The 17,558-nt window shown below is 53.5% G+C and overlaps 1 protein-coding gene across 2 annotated transcripts in view; it reads right to left on the bottom strand.

Moving 5' to 3' along the window:
- BCR (BCR activator of RhoGEF and GTPase) overlaps nt 1–15,189 on the bottom strand; it is a 137,241-nt gene extending 122,052 nt beyond the window's left edge. Inside the window, exon 1 of one of the 2 annotated variants that reach the window (XM_063704630.1) lies at nt 13,801–15,189. In XM_063704630.1, the coding sequence (XP_063560700.1) occupies nt 13,801–15,079 (1,279 nt within the window). In that variant the 5' untranslated portion in view covers nt 15,080–15,189. The remainder of the gene's footprint in view (nt 1–13,800) is intronic. The other variant, XM_031005674.3, reaches the window with a different exon arrangement.
- Nucleotides 15,190–17,558: the final 2,369 nt, after the last annotated feature.

Here is a 17,558-nt window from a genome sequence, read left to right as displayed (position 1 = left end):
AAACAAATGTGGACAATTTTTATCCATGTTCCTAAGGGAGAAAGTGGAAAGCTTTTGGAAGTCAAAATTCATAAATGAGTTCCATTTATCACTCTAAGATGTGGGCAAAAATAAACAGTGCTTCTGCACACCCCCACAGAGGGAACAGGCTACGCTGAGCTTCCACTTAACTAGGGTGATTCACAAAATCAGAGCAGGGCTTCCAACCAGTCAGACGGCGGCTCTGAGTCCAACACAACCACCTCCATGCCTCAGGGACAGAGAACTGGATGTGGGCATTGCCAGCCCACCCTTGGCACCCCTGGGCTCACGCCAATGCATCACTTCACAATACTGGGAAGGACTGTGGGACAAAGATGATCCTATCTACCCAGATAAGGTAGGAGTCAAATGAGCCCTGGGGGTGACCTGAGCCCTCCACCTAAAACCTCCCAACACTCAGCTAAGAGGGTTCCTGTCACTCCTCCACAGGGACCCCTGTGAGAGAAGACATTCTGCAAAATGCAGCAGGCTACACAAAGTACCATCTGCCCAGCTCCCTCAAGCACAGGGCAACTCAGCCTCTCCCCAAAAGGGGAATTTGCAGAAGGATACAAACATGCAGTCCATTGCATAACCTTCAAAATGTAAGAACTCCACTCAGCCCAGGAGGATTATAGGAGGAGAATGAGGGCCCTGGCACACCCCTGGGTCCCCCCGGAGCTCATACTGGTTATACAATGGCTGAGCCAAGTGAGTGAAATGTCCATACTAAATTATGCATTTCTTCTTAAGATTTTTTGCTAAGTGATGTTCAATCAACTGACATTAGATACATGAACAGGAGACTCTATGAGACCAGACAGGAGGCCAGATGGTCTGCACCCGCTACTCCCACGAAGCCCCCAAGGGGAAGGGTCACCCTCTCCAGCTGACAGAAGTCAAGGGAGAATTAAGTCCCTGTGCGAGGCCACACAGTGGCAAGTGCCAGGTCTCTGTGCAAATCCAGATCTTTTCCCTTCAAAGTCTGCACTGTCAACATATGTTGCCTGTAGGTTGCTTCGAATGCTCATCAATACCTCGTCATGTGCAGAAAATCTCTCCCTACTCTACGGGCATACAAACTGACCCCAACAGCACTTTAAACACGGAAGCATGTCAGGCCTTTAAAGTGAAGTGAGCTCTCCCTCTCCCTCTCCCCCTCCCCTTTCCACGGTCTCCCTCTCATGCCGAACCCTCTCCCTCTCTTTCCATGGTCTCCCTCTGATGCCGAGCCGAAGCTGGACTGTGCTGCTGCCATCTCGGCTCACTGCAACCTCCCTGCCTGATTCTCCTGACTCAGCCTGCCGAGTGCCTGCGATTGCAGGCGCGCGCCGCCACGCCTGACTGGTTTTCGTATTTTGTTGGTGGAGACAGGGTTTCGCTGTGTTGGCCGGGCTGGTCTCCAGCTCCTAACCGCGAGTGATCCCCGCCAGCCTCGGCCTCCCGAGGTGCCGGGATTGCAGACGGAGTCTCGCTCACTCAGTGCTCAGTGGCGCCCAGGCTGGAGTGCAGTGGCGTGATTTCGGCTCGCTACAACCTCCACCTCCCAGCCGCCTGCCTTGGCCCCCCAAAGTGCCGAGATTGCAGCCTCTGCCCGGCCGCCACCCCGTCTGGGAAGTGAGGAGCGTCTCTGCCTGGCCGCCCATCGTCTAGGGCGTGAGGAGCCCCTCTGCCTGGCTGCCCAGTCTGGAAAGTGAGGAGCATCTCTGCCCCGCCGCCATCCCACCTAGGAAGTGAGGAGCGCCTCTTCCCGGCTGCCATCCCATCCAGGAAGTGAGGAGCGTCTCTGTCCGGCTGCCCCTCGTCTGAGATGTGGGGAGCGCCTCTGCCCCGCCGCCCCGTCTGGGATGTGAGGAGCGCCTCTGCCCCGCCGCCCCGTCTGGGATGTGAGGAGCGCCTCGGCCCGGCCGCGACCCCGTCTGGGATGTGAAGAGCCCCTCTGCCCGGCCAGCCGCCCCGTCCAGGAGGGAGGTGGGGGAGTCAGCCCCGCGCCCCGCCAGCCACCCTGTCCGGGAGGGAGGTGGGGGGGGGTCAGCCCCCCGCCCAGCCAGCCGCCCCGTCCAGGAGGTGAGGGGCGCCTCTGCCCGGCCCCCCCTACTGGGAAGTGAGGAGCCCCTCTGCCTGGCCAGCTGCCCCGTCCGGGAGGGAGGTGGGGGGGTCGGCCAGCTGCCCCGTCCGGGAGGGAGGTCGGGGGGTCAGCCCCCCACCCGGCCAGCCGCCCCGTCTGGGAGGTGAGGGGCGCCTCTGCCCGGCTGCCCCTGCTGGGAAGTGAGGAGCTCCTCTGCCCGGCCACCACCCCGTCTGGGAGGTATACCCAACAGCTCATTGAGAACGGGCCATGATGACAATGGCAGTTTTGTGGAATAGAAAGGGGGGAAAGGTGGGGAAAAGATTGAGAAATCGGATGGTTGCTGTGTCTGTGTAGAGGGAGGCAGACATGGGAGACTTTTCATTTTGTTCTGTACTAAGAAAAATTCTTCTGCCTTGGGATCCTGTTAATCTGTGACCTTACCCCCAACCCTGTGCTCTCTGAAACATGTGCTGTGTCCACTCAGGGTTAAATGGATTAAGGGCGGTGCAAGATGTGCTTTGTTAAACAGATGCTTGAAGGCAGCATGCTCGTTAAGAGTCATCACCACTCCCTAATCTCAAGTACCCAGGGACACAAACACTCTGCCTAGGAAAACCAGAGACCTTTGTTCACTTATCTGCTGACCTTCCTTCCACTATTGTCCTATGACCCTGCCAAATCCCCCTCTGCGAGAAACACCCGAGAATGATCAATAAAAAATAAAAGAAAAAAAAAGAAAAGAAAAGAAAGAAAAATAAATAAAAGTATAAATTTACTTCTAAAAAAAATAAAATAAAATAAAGTGAAGTGAATCTTCAAAAGCTCTTCTTGAGCCAACAGTGGCACTTGAGTCAAGGATCTCCCCGGGCTGCTCAATTCCTTGCTCTGCCTGGCTCTCTCTCTCTGTGACTGCTGCACAAGGCTCCCCTCTCTTCTTCTGGGGTCCCCTTGGCTGTGTCCTGGCCTTGCCTGGAGATGGTTCCTTCCCAGTGCTCCTTGGTCACTCACCTGGCTCTCTGGGCCCTGCACCTGGCCTTGTGCACACACAGCCGGCTACCTCTGTGTATCTCCGCTACATCTTCCCAGCCAGACCTCGTCCCTCTGCCCCTCCCAGAACCTGCACAACAGACCACTGTCAGCAGCTGGTCAGCATTCACAGCCCTTGACTGTTGGTGGGAAAAGCAGATGGATGGGCAGCGCCCCTCCAACAGTTCTGTCTTCTTGGGCCCCTTGCCACACAACTTGTTGGAGAAGCCTTACCAAAGTGTCCCAGAAGGAGCTATCAAGAGTCAGGAAATCCCTATCTTGGAGATTTGCAAAATAAGAGAGGGGAAACATGTTCCTAGACAGCTGACACCTTCAAGACCCAGACTAAAGGCTGGGGCCAGTTGATTTCTATCATGGCACTTAGGTTAATGAGGCTGTCTTCCCACCAGACCAAAGCCGACCTGCTGGAAGGCCTGCCTGACTGTACTGAGCACCATCTGTGCCCAACACAGCAGGTGCCCCAAACTGGTTTGCTGAGCAAATGATCCAGGTCTCCTCCACCTCCGCAAAGTCATTCTGTGTCTGCTCTCATGTGATTAACACAACCACTCAGTCTGAGGAGAGAGGCAGCGCCAGCCCCTCCACCAACCACTTGACCTTGGGCAGGTTACTCCAGGCCAGAGTGTCTCATACCCCCTCAGACTCAATCAGTGCAGGGAGTATAATTATAATCCTGCTCCAGCCACTTTACAAGAAACTTTCGAGGGCCCATGAAGCAGCCTCCATGAAAGTCATATTTACTACTTCAGTGGGGTGTCTGGTCTTCCCACCCCAGCCCCAGGAAGGTGGGTCTATGAATGTGCTGATTACTCTGCCCATGGGCACCAGCCACCATCCACATCTACAGTCATTTTGCAAAGTTGTGGCAGTGAGAGCTAGAACCCAACACAGCTAATTAGCAGGCCCCAGTCTGAGGATTCGGGAAGTTCTCTAAGGGTGAGCCAGGGAGTACCAATCATCAGCAAAGAAGGAAACAGAACCAGCGGGATAATCTCCAAAGCCAACGTTTCATCGCCGGGCCACCTGTATCACTAGGCCCCCAAAAACCCACCACCACTTATTAGACGTGATTAAGCGGGGTTGGGCCAGAACTGGGGAAGGTCTGAGCAAATAAAAATCTCAGAGATGGTGTGTATCATTCCATCTTCAATCTGCAAACACCCACGGAGCCCGAGACACAGACCTCCATGGGCTCAGGTGCATCGTCACATCAAACACTGTTAAAGGGCCAGAGTGTGGCCCATCCTGCAGGACACTACAGCAGGGCATACTCTGTGCTTAAGGATCCCATCACCCTAAAAAGGAAGCCAGATAGACAAAGGATTAACAGGAAACAGCTGCAAATATACCGTTAAAGAAAGATACGCAGGGGAAAATGCTTTGACATTAGAAAGGTTTTGTTTGTTTGTTGTTGTTGTTGTTTTAAAGACAAGGCCCTTGGAGATCAGCCTTTCCATAAATCAACGAATAAGGAAGAAAGGATTTCCACAAAGATAGTGTCAGGCAAAAAGTAGATGCTCAATAAATACCTTTGAGCAATTGGATAGGGAGAGGTGGTTGCCTTCGTTTTTAATAAGGGAGACATAAACCAAGATAAACAGAAAAGAGATGGAAAAAGTTGTGTTAATAATAAATTCAGGCTGTGTGCAGTAACTCACATCTGTAATTATTCCCAGCACTTCGGGAGGCCGAGGCAGGAAGGATCGTTTGAGGCCAGGAGTTTGAGACCAGCCTGGGCAACAAAGCAAGACCCTGTCTCAACAAAAATTAAAAATTAGCCAGGCATGGTGGCACGCGCCTGTAGTACCAGGTATTCAGGAGGCTGAGGAGAGAGGATCGCTTGAGCCCGAGACTTTGTGGCTACAGTGAGCTATGATCATGCCACTATACTCCAGCCTGGGCAACAGAGCGAGACCCTTTATCTATTAAAAAAAAAGTAATAAATTTTAAATTTAAAGAAAAAAATTAAAGAAGCTAAGGAAAGAACCTTAGCAATGACCTGTTCCCACCCCTACTTTCTGGATGTGGAGAGAGATGGCAGCACATGAAGCTTTAGCACGCAGCCCTCCTGATGCCTGGCTCAGTGTCCTCTAGGCCCCTCTAGGCTGCCTAAAACCACAGGACGCTTGGCTCACACTCCTCCTAACACATCTGAGGGAGCCGGCACAAGCACCATCTCCCTCTGCCTGGCAGCCCTTTCCTCTGCTGCCCAGTAACGGACTCACCAAGTGTTACGAAGTAAACCATGCCTCACTCCCCATATGTTGACATTCTAACTCCCAGTACCTCAGAATGTGACTGTATTTGGAAATAAGCCCGTTCAAGAACTGATTAAGTTAAAGCAGGGGTCTTTACTGCCCACCTTAATCCAGTCTTACTGGTGTCCTTTTAAGACGGGAAATTTGTGCCGGGTGCAGTGGCTCATGCCTATAATCCCAGCACTTTTGGAGGCCGAGGAGGGCAGATCACCTAAGGTCAGAAGTTCGAGACCAGGCTGGCTAACATGGTGAAACCCCGTCTCTACTAAAAATACAAAAATTACCCAGGTGTGTTGGCAGGCACCTGTAATCCCAGCTACTCGGGAGGCTGAGGTGGGAGAATTGCCTGAACCTGGGAGGTGGAGGTTGCAGTGAGCTGAGACTGTGCCATTGCACTCCAGTCTGGGTGACAAGAGTGAAACTCCGTCTCAAAAAAAAAAAAAAGAAGGGAAATTTGGACACAGAGAGATGCCAGGGGAGTTCATGCACAGAGAAAAGACCATGTGCAGAGGCAGCAAGACCATGGCACCTGCAAGCCAAAGAGAGCCCTCCAAGGAACCAACCCTGCTGGCACCTTGATCTTGGACTTTTGGCATCCAGAAGTGTGAGAAAATATATTTCTGTTATTTAAGGCACCCAGTCTTGGTATCTTGTTATGGGACAGCCTTGGCAAACTAATACTCTGGGCCACTTCAAAGCTAAGGGCGTGAAGGCCCAGGGAAGATCGCCATTGCTAACGGGTGTTTTCCGGAAGAGAACACCCTTGTGATGGATCAGAGCTGGGAGTTAACTCAGTCTTAAGACTGAGAGGGCTAGGCTAGGAGCGGTGGCTCATGCCTATAATGCCAGCACTTTGGGAGGCCGAGGCGGGTGGATCACGGGGTCAAACGATCGAGACCAGCCTGGCCAACATGGTGAAACCCCGTCTCTACTAAAAATAAAAAAAAATTAGCCGGGTGTGATGGCAGGCGCCTGTAATCCCAGCTACTTGGGTGGCTGAGGCAGGAGAATTACTTGAACCTGGGAGGGAGAGGTTGCAGTGAGCCGAGATCGTGCCATTGCACTCCAGCCTGGGCAAAATAAGAGCGAAACTCCGTCTCAAGAAAAGAAAAACAGAAAAGACTGAGAGTGTCGCCCTGGGGAACTTCAAAGCCCTGCTTGAGTGAAATCAGCCAGACACAGGACAAATATTATAAGACTCCACTTACATGAGGCATCTAGGAGAGGCAAAATCATGGAGACAGAGTAGAACGGTGGCTTCCGGGAGCTGGGGATGAGGGGGAATGGGGAGTTAAAGTCTGATGGATATGAAGTTTCAGTTTGGGAAGATGAAAAAGTTCTAGAAATTGACAAGTGGTGATGGTTGCAAAACAAGGTGATGTACTTAACGCCACTGAACTGTACACTTAAAAATGGAGAAAATGGTGCATCTTATAAATTTCAGCCGGGCGCAGTGGCTCAGGCCTGTAATCCCAACATTTTGGGAGGCTGAGGGGGGCAGATCACCTGAGGTTAGGAGTTCAAGACCAGCCTGGCCAACATGGTGAAACCCTGTCTCTACTAAAAATACAAAAATTAGCTGGGCTAATTAGCTGTAATCCCAGCTACTCGGGAGGTTGTGGCAGAAGAATCGCTTGAACCTGGGAGGCGGGGGTTGTAGTGAGCCTAGATCGTGCCACTGCACTCCAGCCTAGGTGACAGAGTGAGACCCCGTCTTGAAAAAATAAAAAATATAATATAAATTTTACAATAATAAAAATAACAAACTTCTAACATGTTACATGGATATTGTATTTTAATTAAAATAACTACACTTTTCAAAAGGGGAAAAAAAAAAAACCTACTTGAGCCACAACAGTTGTATTCCAGCCAGGGTCAAGATATTCCCTGGGGTTCACAGTTAATTTAATCCACTCCCCCCCCTCCCCGAGTCTTGACAGCCTCAGCAGCAGCCTCAGCCAAAACTCAGACCTACTCTTTGGTAACCTGAGAAAGCTTCCAAGATGCCCATTCATTCACTCTAAACAGGGGACCCTCTCAAACCACAGGGGTGAGCTGCAGCCTGGGCCTCATGCACTGCTGTGTCCTCTCCCAAGTGTGCTCAAGCACATAGCTCACCTGGGCTCTTTGTCCTGGTGAGGTCAGCAGTCACAAACACAAGCCCTCCCAGCCACAGGACTTCCAACCAAGGAAGGAAGGAGGCTATAAAGCTAGAAGCAACAAACTAAGCAAAAGGGAGTCATGGATAAGGCATGCTCCCCTGAACCCAGTCAAATCAACAGCACTCCCAGCTCCTTCTTCAGCGAAATGTTTCAGAATGCTCCATTCTGTTCCCAAAACAAGTCAGCCTTCCTGAACCAGAGAACGCTTGTAAAATTTGATCTAGACTCTGCTTCTGTGCTGTTGATGCCTTTAGCGGCCTCAGACTCCACCCAGATCTGCCCACTCTGTCTCCATCCATGGAAAGGAGCCTGTACTCAACTGAGAGGTGGCCACGAGGCTCTGGCCTTAAGAGATGACGATGGAGCCAACTCCAGGCCCAGGTGACCTTTCTCTGCCCCACAGTTACTCACTCAAACTGGTTGCCAGTCCAGCCCATCACCCAAGGGAAAAACAATGCAGTGGTCACTCTGGCGCCAACACATCACCGGAATCCAAAGGGCAAATTAAGCTGCTTAATAAAAATGTGAAAACACAGGGCAGCCACTCACAGGAAGTCCATGAAGAAATACAAGATCTGTCCTGTCTCACAACTGACACCTGGAAGAAAGTTGACAGGCACATTGGGCTGGGTGTTTGAATCAAGAATTCCTCAGACCTCCCAGCATAAACAAATAATAAATGTGTTTGAGGTGATGAATATGCTAATCACTTCGATCTGATCATTATGCATTGCAGATATGTATCAAAATATCACACCCTCTAAATAGGTACAATTACTATGTCTCAATGGGGGAAAAAAAGAAAAAGGAGGAGGCTGGGTGTGGTGGCTCACGCCTGTAATTCCAGCACTTTGGGAGGCTGAGGTGGGTAGATTGCTTAAGCCCAGGAGTTCGAGGCCAGCCTGGGCAACATAGGGAGCTCCAATCCCTATAAAAAAAAAAAAAAAAAAGAGAGAGAGAAAGAGAAGGAGAAACGTCTGCTGTCCCAACTGATATCGAGCCAGCTGCAACACAAATAAGACAGCCCCTCCTCCCCAATGTCAATCAGCCTGCAATCACAGAATGTGTGGGTGAGGCTAACTAGACCATCCTATTTCAGCCCAGTCGGCCCACATCAGGAAAACTGCCTAGCCAACCAGAGAACCATGGGGAAAAAAAAAAAAAAGGTATTTTAAGCCACTTAAAAAAAAAAAAAAAGATCCTCAGAAAGTAAACTACAGGGATGAAATGAGAAAAAGACCGAGTAATTGATAAGTCACTTCCCAATGATCAGTAAAAGTCCCCAGTCCTGACCCCATGGGCTATGAAAAGGAGGAAGGGCTCTTCCAGTATGTGCTATGTGTAAAGCTCAGAACCAGGCTCCCGGGACACCCAGAAATGAACCAGTTATTCCTGCCTTCAAAAAGCACAGAGCTGGCCCAGAGCAGTGGCTCATGCCTATAATCCCAGCACTCTGGGAGGCCAAGACGGGTGGATCACTTGAGGTCAGGAGTTCCAGACCAGCCTGGCCAACATGGCGAAACCCCATCTCTACTGAAAATACAAAAATTAGCTCGGCGTGGTGGTGCACACCTGTAATCCCAGCTACTCGGGAGGCTGAAGCAGGAGAATCCTGAACTCCTGAAGCAGGAGAATCTTGAAGCTTGAAGCTTGAACTGGGGAGGCAGAGGCTGCAGTGAGCAGAGATCATGCCACTGCACTCCAGCCTAGCGTGAAACTCCAGCGACAGAGTGAAACTCCATTAAAAAAAAAATCCACACAATTTCTGCCATCACATGGATGAACACTGGTAACATTACACTCAGTGAAATAAGCCAATCACAAAAAGACGAATGTCGCAGGACTGGACTTACATGAGGTATCTATAATAGCTGAATTCAGAGACACAGATGGAGAATGGCAGTGCCAGGGGCTGGGGGCAGAGAATGGGGAGTTATTATTTATTGGGTACAGAGCTTCAGTTGGGAAGATGAAAAAGTTCAAGATGGATAGTAGTGATGGTCGTACAACAATGTGAATGTAGTCAACACCACAGAACTGTATGGATAAAAATGGTTAAAATGTTCCACTGCTTCACTTGACTGGCCTTACCCAAAGAAACAATTTAAAAGGGTTAAGACAGTAACTTTTGTTATGTGCATTTTACCAAACTTTTTAAAAGTTACAAAAATGGTAAATTTTAAGTTAAGCATATTTTACCATTTAAAGAAAAGCACACAGTCTAGAATCACAGGGCAGACGTGGGTGGCCCCAGGCCTTTGCTGCCATTTTTCCTTAGGGCAAACGGCTACTCTCTGCCCTCCAACTTCTGCTGACTGATCAAGTCCTCTTCAGTCCTGCCATTTCCGGAAGCTTCTCTGATCTCACTTCCCTTGAGCACATACATGTGTGCCTCTCCCTCTCCTCCGGTAACTTGTAAGTTCCCAGATCGCAAGAACCACACTATCCGCCTTGCGCGGTGGCTCACGCCTGTAATCCCAGCACTTTCGGAGGCTGAGGCGGGCGGATCACGAGGTCAGAAGATCGAGGCCATACTGGCTAACACAGTGAAACCCCGTCTCTACTAAAAATACAAAAAAATTAGCTGGGTGTGGTGGTGGGCGCCTGTGGTCCCAGCTACCCAGGAGGCTGAGGCAGGAAAATGGTGTGAAGCCGAGGCGGAGCTTGCAGTGAGCCGAGATCGCTCGGCTGCACTCCAGCCTGGGCGACAGAGCGAGGCTCCGCCTCAAAAAAAAACAACAACAAAACAAAACAAAGAGAACCACACTCTCCTTCTGTGAGTTCCGCATAGTTTTTTGTTTGTTTTTTGTTTTTCTGAGACTGTGTCTCGCTCTGTCGCCCAGGCTGGAGTGCAGTGGCGCGATCTCGGCTCACTGCAAGCTCCGCCTCCCCTAGTTCACGCCATTCTCCTGCCTCAGCCTCCCGAATAGCTGGGACTACAGGCGCCGGCCACCACACCCGGCTAATTTTTTGTATTTTTAGTAGAGACGGGATTTCACCGTGTTAGCCAGGATGGTCTCGATCTCCTGACCTTGTGATCCACCCGCCTTGGCCTCCCAAAGTGCTGGGATTACAGGCTTGAGCCACCGCGCCCAGCCGGGTTCTGCATAGTTTTACAGCAGGGCTCACAGCCGTCTATCATTACCCCCACAGGCGGGCCCAGGGTGCAAAGACTGGAAGGACCCCCTGAACCTCCCCAGTTGTGCTTTGCAGGTAGCAGTGTGGGGTAGTGGGAAGAACACCGCAGGGCCACCACATTCCAAACCGAACAGCTCTGCATTCACACAGCGACCCAGAATCCCAGCCTTGCCACTTCCCAGTTGTGTCTTTACCTGTAAATGGGCAGCCCCACCCCAGGGCGACAGATGAGCCCATGAGGGGCTCTACGGGAAGCACTTTGTCACCGTGCCCAGGGATGGCTTCGGCCCCCTCCCTTGAGGGGCCCTCAACTTGGAAATGGGACGGTCCATTCATCCAAACAGACTGATTCTGAGGTTATTAGATCTGGGCCACCACATCTGCCACTGCAGAGCATTAGGGCGACTTCCTCCCCCCCTCCCACCCCCATGAGTGATTTTCCTCATTGTTCCTTTTCAGACCAGCAGGCTCCACAGCCCTCTAAAGAACATCAGTAAACAGGCAGAGACAGATGGCTGAGCCAGTGAGGATTCCTCTTTCCATGCCTGCCATACATGGACCCACGTCAGGGGAAACTGCTAGGCAGAGTGTCAAGGTGCCCAGGGCTAAAAGAAGCAGGAGTTTTAAAACATAACAGGATCCAAACTCATAGACTGTACAACACCAAGAGTGAACCCAAATGTAAACTCTGGGCTTTGGGTAATAATGAGGCACCAATGCAGGTAGGTTCATGGACTGTAACAAACATGCCCCTCTGGTGGGACATGTTAACTGGGGAGGCTGTGGGGGTGTAGGGGTAGGGAGTATGTGGGAAATTGCTATATTTCCCGATCAATTTTGCTGTGAACTTAATAGTGCTCTAAAAAAAGTAAGTCTTAAAAAAGAAAAACTGTCTGAGGGAAAATAATCCCTTTTAAAAATGTTTAAGTGACCTTAGTTACTAAAAACGTCTAAGAAGCCTGGTGAGGTGTCTCATCCCTGTAACCCCAGCTACTCAGGAGACTGAAGCTGAAGGAATGCTTGAGTCCAGGAGTTTGATACCAGCCTGGGCAACACAGCAAGACCCTGTATTTACAAAAAAAAAAAAATTAAAAATTAGCCCAGTATAGTGGTTTGAGCCTGCAGTCCCAGCTACTGAAAAGGCTGTGGTGGAAGGATCACCTGAGCCCAAGAGTTTTGAGGTTGCAGTGAGCTATGATCATACTACTGCATTCCAACCTGGATGGCAGAGCCAGACCCTGTCTCTTAAAAACAAAAAACAAACAAAACATTTAAGGGGAAAAAATAAAACCTAAAGGGAAAGAGACTGTGGGACCTTGAGGACATTCGGAGAAGAATCTAGAAAGTCCTAAAAGTGGGTCCAAGTGGTAAAATTACCTCCTCAGCCATTTCCTGAGGACCTGCCCTGTGTGACTCAAGGCACTGGGCTTTCCATCCCTCTATAATAATTCCTATTTTCATTTACTGACTTGCATTCGGCGTCTAGTGATGTGGCCAACATGGCCAAGTCTATAGGAGCTGTAGGAAAGGCTAGGCCCAAGGTTCTGGAAACCCAGAATTCTCCACCAGCAAAGACTATCAATTTCAATTTGCACATCTCCCTAAAAACCTCTCATTTTCTTCTTTATTAATAACTCGCCTGCACCATGGCACTGAGGGCCAGTTCAAGCTGGCTCACCTGACCAACAGCTGGCCAGACAAGGCTGGTGCCCAGTAACCACAAGGCAATCCTCCAGACCCCGAACGAGCTGATGTGCCTGCAAAGCAGGCTTCTGAATAGTACAGCCTTCCACCCCGCCCCCACATAGGGACTTGGGGAATGCAGCCGGGCCAGACGGCAGGTCGGAGCCGTGCACCACAGGAAACTCCAGCTGCAAATGGAAGATCAGCAACTGGAAGTACCTAAAACAAACAGGACAGAGTGCCCACCACAAAAAGGCAGCAGCTCTAAGAGCCAAAAATAGCCTCACTCGTTTCAAGAGGATTCTGACAAACCAAGCACATTCAACTCCTCCCTCAGCAGAAAAAGAAAAATCAATGAAGCAGAAAACCAGATGAGCTTAACAGGGACCAGGACTCCAAAAGATTCCCGACAGCCTCACACACACACCCTTTCCTTACCCCAATGGCAAACTGTGTCTGGATCTCAAAACATAGTCCCATGACCCAAAATGCCTGATGGTATTTGCATCTAGCACAGAAGTTAGGCGTACAATCCCACAGTTTTAATCTTAGTGCTAGAATCTGACCACAGATTGGGGGCCCCAAATAAGCACCTGTGGGTGCTTATCCTTGGCAAGATGAGCCAGCAGGAGCACACTGGAGGGTCAGCAAATGGGGCTGGGTTACCACCATGGAGGAGCCTGGTGGTGAATAATCATGGGTGAAGCCTCCCATCAAAGCCAGGCAGATCAGAACGGGTGTGGCTCTGCTTCACCCCCAGATAAAATCTCCATGCAGTTGATTTTCGGTGGCCCACTGAGTCACAACTGCCTGTCGCCTCACTTCCTTCTAATTCCTATTCTCACCTGCTGTGACTTGTGTTCAGGACTGCTGGTTAGCAAGCAAACCTGACACTTCTATGGCCTAGGAGCAGCTAGCATATCTCAGGTTTCACAAACGTGTCATATAATCCCTCCAGAACAGGATCAGTGGGGTGGCGGGGAATGCCCAAGACATAAATCAGTCCCTGCTAACAGCATCCGATGTGGGCGCTAGAGATGACTCCGGCTTTTATGCCATCCTCACTGCCCGGCATGGAGAGAGCACATAGCAAGGAGGTTACTGCCTGAAGCATCTTCCTCCAACTCACAAGCTGTACTTCACAAACACATTGCTCTAGAACCAAAGGAACAAACCACCTCCCATCCCTCACAAGACCATCCTCAACCCAATTCCATTCCAAACACTAACAATATGCATTCAGGAAGGAGGAGGGGATGGAGTTTGTTCGGGTGCAGGATCCGCGTGAACCACAAGTGCACCTGATAATCACTCAAAACTATCCACTCCTCCCTCCCAACTTCTGTTTTGTATCCCCTACTTGTCTATGGTTTTCCTCCCCCGTACAGGTGTGCCCACGCACGTGGCGTGAGGAACTCACCTGCGTCTCCATGGAAGGCGCCCTCGCCATCGTTGGGCCAGATCTGCCCGGTCTTGCGGACGCCCACGATGGTGGCCTCGGACACGACAACCGGGCAGTGCCGGTGCCGCTTATGGCACTGCGGCGTGGGGGGACTGCTGCTGTCGAAGGACTGTTGCGAGTTCTGCGAGGGAGAGCGGCTCTTGTCCCGGAACATGCGGTAGGTGGTGGGGCTTGGGGACACGCGGCTGGACTGGCCAGAGGAGAAGTCCTCCTCGCTGGAGGTGAGGTTCTCATTGGAGCTGCAGTCCGGGGTATAGCCGCCTCCGCAATCCTCAAAACTCCGGGGGGAGTAGGACCTGCGGGGCCAGGTAAGGCGCTTCTCCTGCTCAGAGGTGCTCTGGCTGCGCATGAGCGGGCCCTTGCCCTCCCCTTCCATCATGCTCCCGACGTAGATGCTCTGGTAGGGATGGTACTCCAGGTGCGGCCAAGGGGGCCTGCTACCGCCATTGGCGTCGATCAGGTTGTCCTTCAGGAAGCGGGGGTTCAACTCGGCGTCCTCGTAGTCGCCGTCGACGCCGCAGCTGCTCTCCGAGGAGCGTCCCCGGTAAGGGGGCCTGGATGCATCCCCCACGCTCGAGCACGCGCCGTGCTGGGACTTTTTGCGCTCCATCTGCATGGCCTGGCTGCCCAGGGAGCTGATGCGGTCCGACACCTCTTTGTCGTTGACCTTCACCAGGCCGCGCTCGTGGTGAAACTCGACGTTTACGTAGAAGGGCTTCTCGGCGTCCGCCCCGGGCTGGCCATGGCCCTTGCGGATACGCTCGAAGTTGGACCTGAGCGCCGCCACGCTGGCGGGGGGTCCCCGGTCGTCCCGTTCCCCCGACGCGGCTGCCCCGGGCCTGCGGGCGGTCCCGGGCCTGGCCTTACCCGGAGAACCCTCGCCGTCGGGCCGGGCCTCGGGCTCCTCGGCGGGCGGCGGGTCGGCTCCGTCGGCGGGCGCTGGCTGCGGGCGCGACGCGGACGCTCGGGGCTCGGAGGCGCCGTCGGGGGCCTGCGCCGCGCGCCGGAAGCCCCATCGCTGCCGGTCATAGCTCTTCTTTTCCTTGGCCAGCAACGTCTGCAGGTAGATCATGCGGAAGCGCTCCTGGTTCACCTCCTGCTCCAGGCGCCGAATGGAGGCCTTGCAGCGCTCCAGCTCCTGCTCGATGTCGCCCACTGAGCGCAGCTCCATGCGCGGCGGCTCTGAGTCCGGGAACTGCGCCTTCCACGCCTCCGCGAAGCCCACCGGGTCCACCATGGCGCGGCCGGCCTCACCTGCGCCGCCGGGCTGCGCGCGGGGCCGGTCTCAGCGGCGGCGCGGCGGCCTCGCCAGGCCCGGCCCCGGGCGCCGGGCGGCCCCCATGGCCCCGCGCGGCGGCAGCGGCGAACAATGCCCGCCCACTCCCTGGTGGCAGGTGAGGCGGAGCGGGGCGCTCGGCGCGTGGGGCGGGGCGCGCGGGGGGGAAGGGCGCGGGCTGCGCGCGCCGCTATTGTGTGCGGGGCTCCTCCGCACGGCGAGGCGCGGGCGCTGCTCTCCGCTCCGCCAGGCCGCCGCCAGACTCTGGCCACGGCCCGCGCGCTCCTCGCCTCTCGCTCCCGCACCGCCCCACAGCCCCGCCGCCGCCGCCGCCGTCTCCTCGGACGGTAAGCTCAGCCAGCCGGCTCTCGCCGCACTCCCGCCCGGCCCGCACTCTGCGCCGCAGGAAGGGGAGGGCCGGGGGGCGGTGGCCGCGGCGCGGATGACGGAGCCAGGCGGGCCTCTTAAAGGGGCCGCGCCGTGGGCACAGGGCGGGGGGGCCCCCCGGAGGCGGCTCCCCCATCGAGCCGCCACCCTCCCCCCGTCCCTGTGCCTTTTGGGAAACTGAGGCCCTAACAACAGCGAATTGGACTGTGCAACTCGCAGCCCAGGGGTCCCCCATAAAAAGGACACCGGACTCCCTGGTCCATAAAGACCTTTCCAATACAGAGGTCTGGGCCAGTTCTGCAGTCCTGGAACAGGAACACTTGGCTCCCCTCCGGCCAGGAGGACTTCTCCGGCCAGTCCAGCCGCGTGTCCCCAAGCCCCACCACCTACCTCATATTCCGGGACAAGAGCTGCTCTCTCTGGCAGAACTCGCAGCAGTCCTCGGACAGAAGCAACCTCCCCCCTCTGCCCCTACCACGCCGCAGTGCCATAAGCGTCACCGGCACTGCCCAGTCGTCGTGTCAGAGGCCACCATCGTGGGCGTCTGCAAGACCAGGCAGATCTGGCCCAACGATGGGGAGGGCACCTTCCATGGAGACGAAGGTAAGTTCCTCACACCTCACAGCCCGGCTTCTCACCAGCCTCAGGGCTGGGCACACTAGGGACCACCCAGCAGGGCCCAACTCACAGAGAGGCCAGGACCAGGCAGGTCAGCCAGCGAGGCAGGGAGGGCCAGGCTGAGTAACCAATGCCAGCACCCTTGTTTCAGCGGGCCTCTCACGTTGTGGATCTGCTGTGGGTGGCTGCCACACGGGTCTGTCACAGCAGGACCACATGATGGATGATAAGTAGGGGTTTCTCCCTCAGGTCACTCAATACCCACACCTGCCTTCCTGTGTGCAGAGCCATGTGTTTGTCCCCTGGCCTCTCTTGAGCTCCAGAGGTCAATGTAGTTTTTTTCCCGGACGACCTGACTCAGAACTTCCCTGATTAGCCTCCCTCTAAGGGGGCCGCCAGCCTGCACTGAGGTCCACAGGGCTGGGTGGAAGACAGAACAGCCCAGAGCAGGGAGTGAAACAAAATCTTTGGTGGTTCTGTAGGGACACAGAGATCTGAGACACAGTGGAGAGCACTCTGCAGGGAATCTGATGGGCACAAAATGAAAATACCCAAACCAGCCCACTGGGTTAGGGGAAAAGGAAACAGGATTTGGCAAATGAATTACTGGGCTTGAGTCCTGACCACCTCTCCCTCTCTGCCTCAGTTTCCTTGAAGTGAGAAGAACATCCACCTCCAAGTGCTGTTGTCCCTGTGTGGATGTTAGGGATTATCATGCCCTCCTCCCAATGCCAGCGTCATCTGGAGCAGATGCTTTGAAGTCCAATCTAAAGGACTGAGCCCAGGCTAGTAGCCAGGCCAGCCCTGCTTGGGTTCAGGTCTTCCTGCCGACTCCTGGCTGTGTGACCTCAGCAGTGTCTCCTCAGCCTCTCTGAGCCTCAGTTTTGTCATCTGTTCTTCATGTGCCCAATCCTGCTTCCTTTTCCCCTAACCCGGCAGGCTGGTTTGGGTATTTTAAGTTTGTGCTCATCAGACTCCCTGCTCTTTGCCCTGTCTCAGATCTCCAGGCTTCCCTAGAGAACCATCAAAGATTTTGTTTCACTCCCTGCTCTGAGCTGTCCTGTCCTGTCTTCCACCCAGTCCTGTGGGCCACGGTACAAAATGTTGAGAGCGTCCTGTGTAAAATGCCCAGATGGGGCAAACATAAAACACACCCTGATAAATGGTGTGTAGGGGTCGATTTCGTGACTGCCTGTTAATATTGGTGCCCCTGAAGAACATTCCTGCCCTGGAAAACCCATGGGCCCCAGTTTCTAGGCTGGGTGGGCGGTGCGCAGCTCACTGCTGCCCTCTGCAGGCCTTGCTAACTTCCTGCCATCCTGGTCCCTTGGACCCAGCGGACCTTCTCATCCCCTTCCCATCAGGCTGCAAATAGCCCATTTTGCATGTGAGGAAACTGAGATGCAAATGATGCCCTGGCCACTAAAGGGGCTGG

Source organism: Gorilla gorilla, chromosome 23, assembly GCF_029281585.2.
Source record: "Gorilla gorilla gorilla isolate KB3781 chromosome 23, NHGRI_mGorGor1-v2.1_pri, whole genome shotgun sequence".
NCBI lineage: Eukaryota > Metazoa > Chordata > Mammalia > Primates > Hominidae > Gorilla > Gorilla gorilla.
The sequence above is the reverse complement of the archived record's forward strand: the minus strand, read 5'-3'. Positions and strand labels throughout refer to the sequence as shown.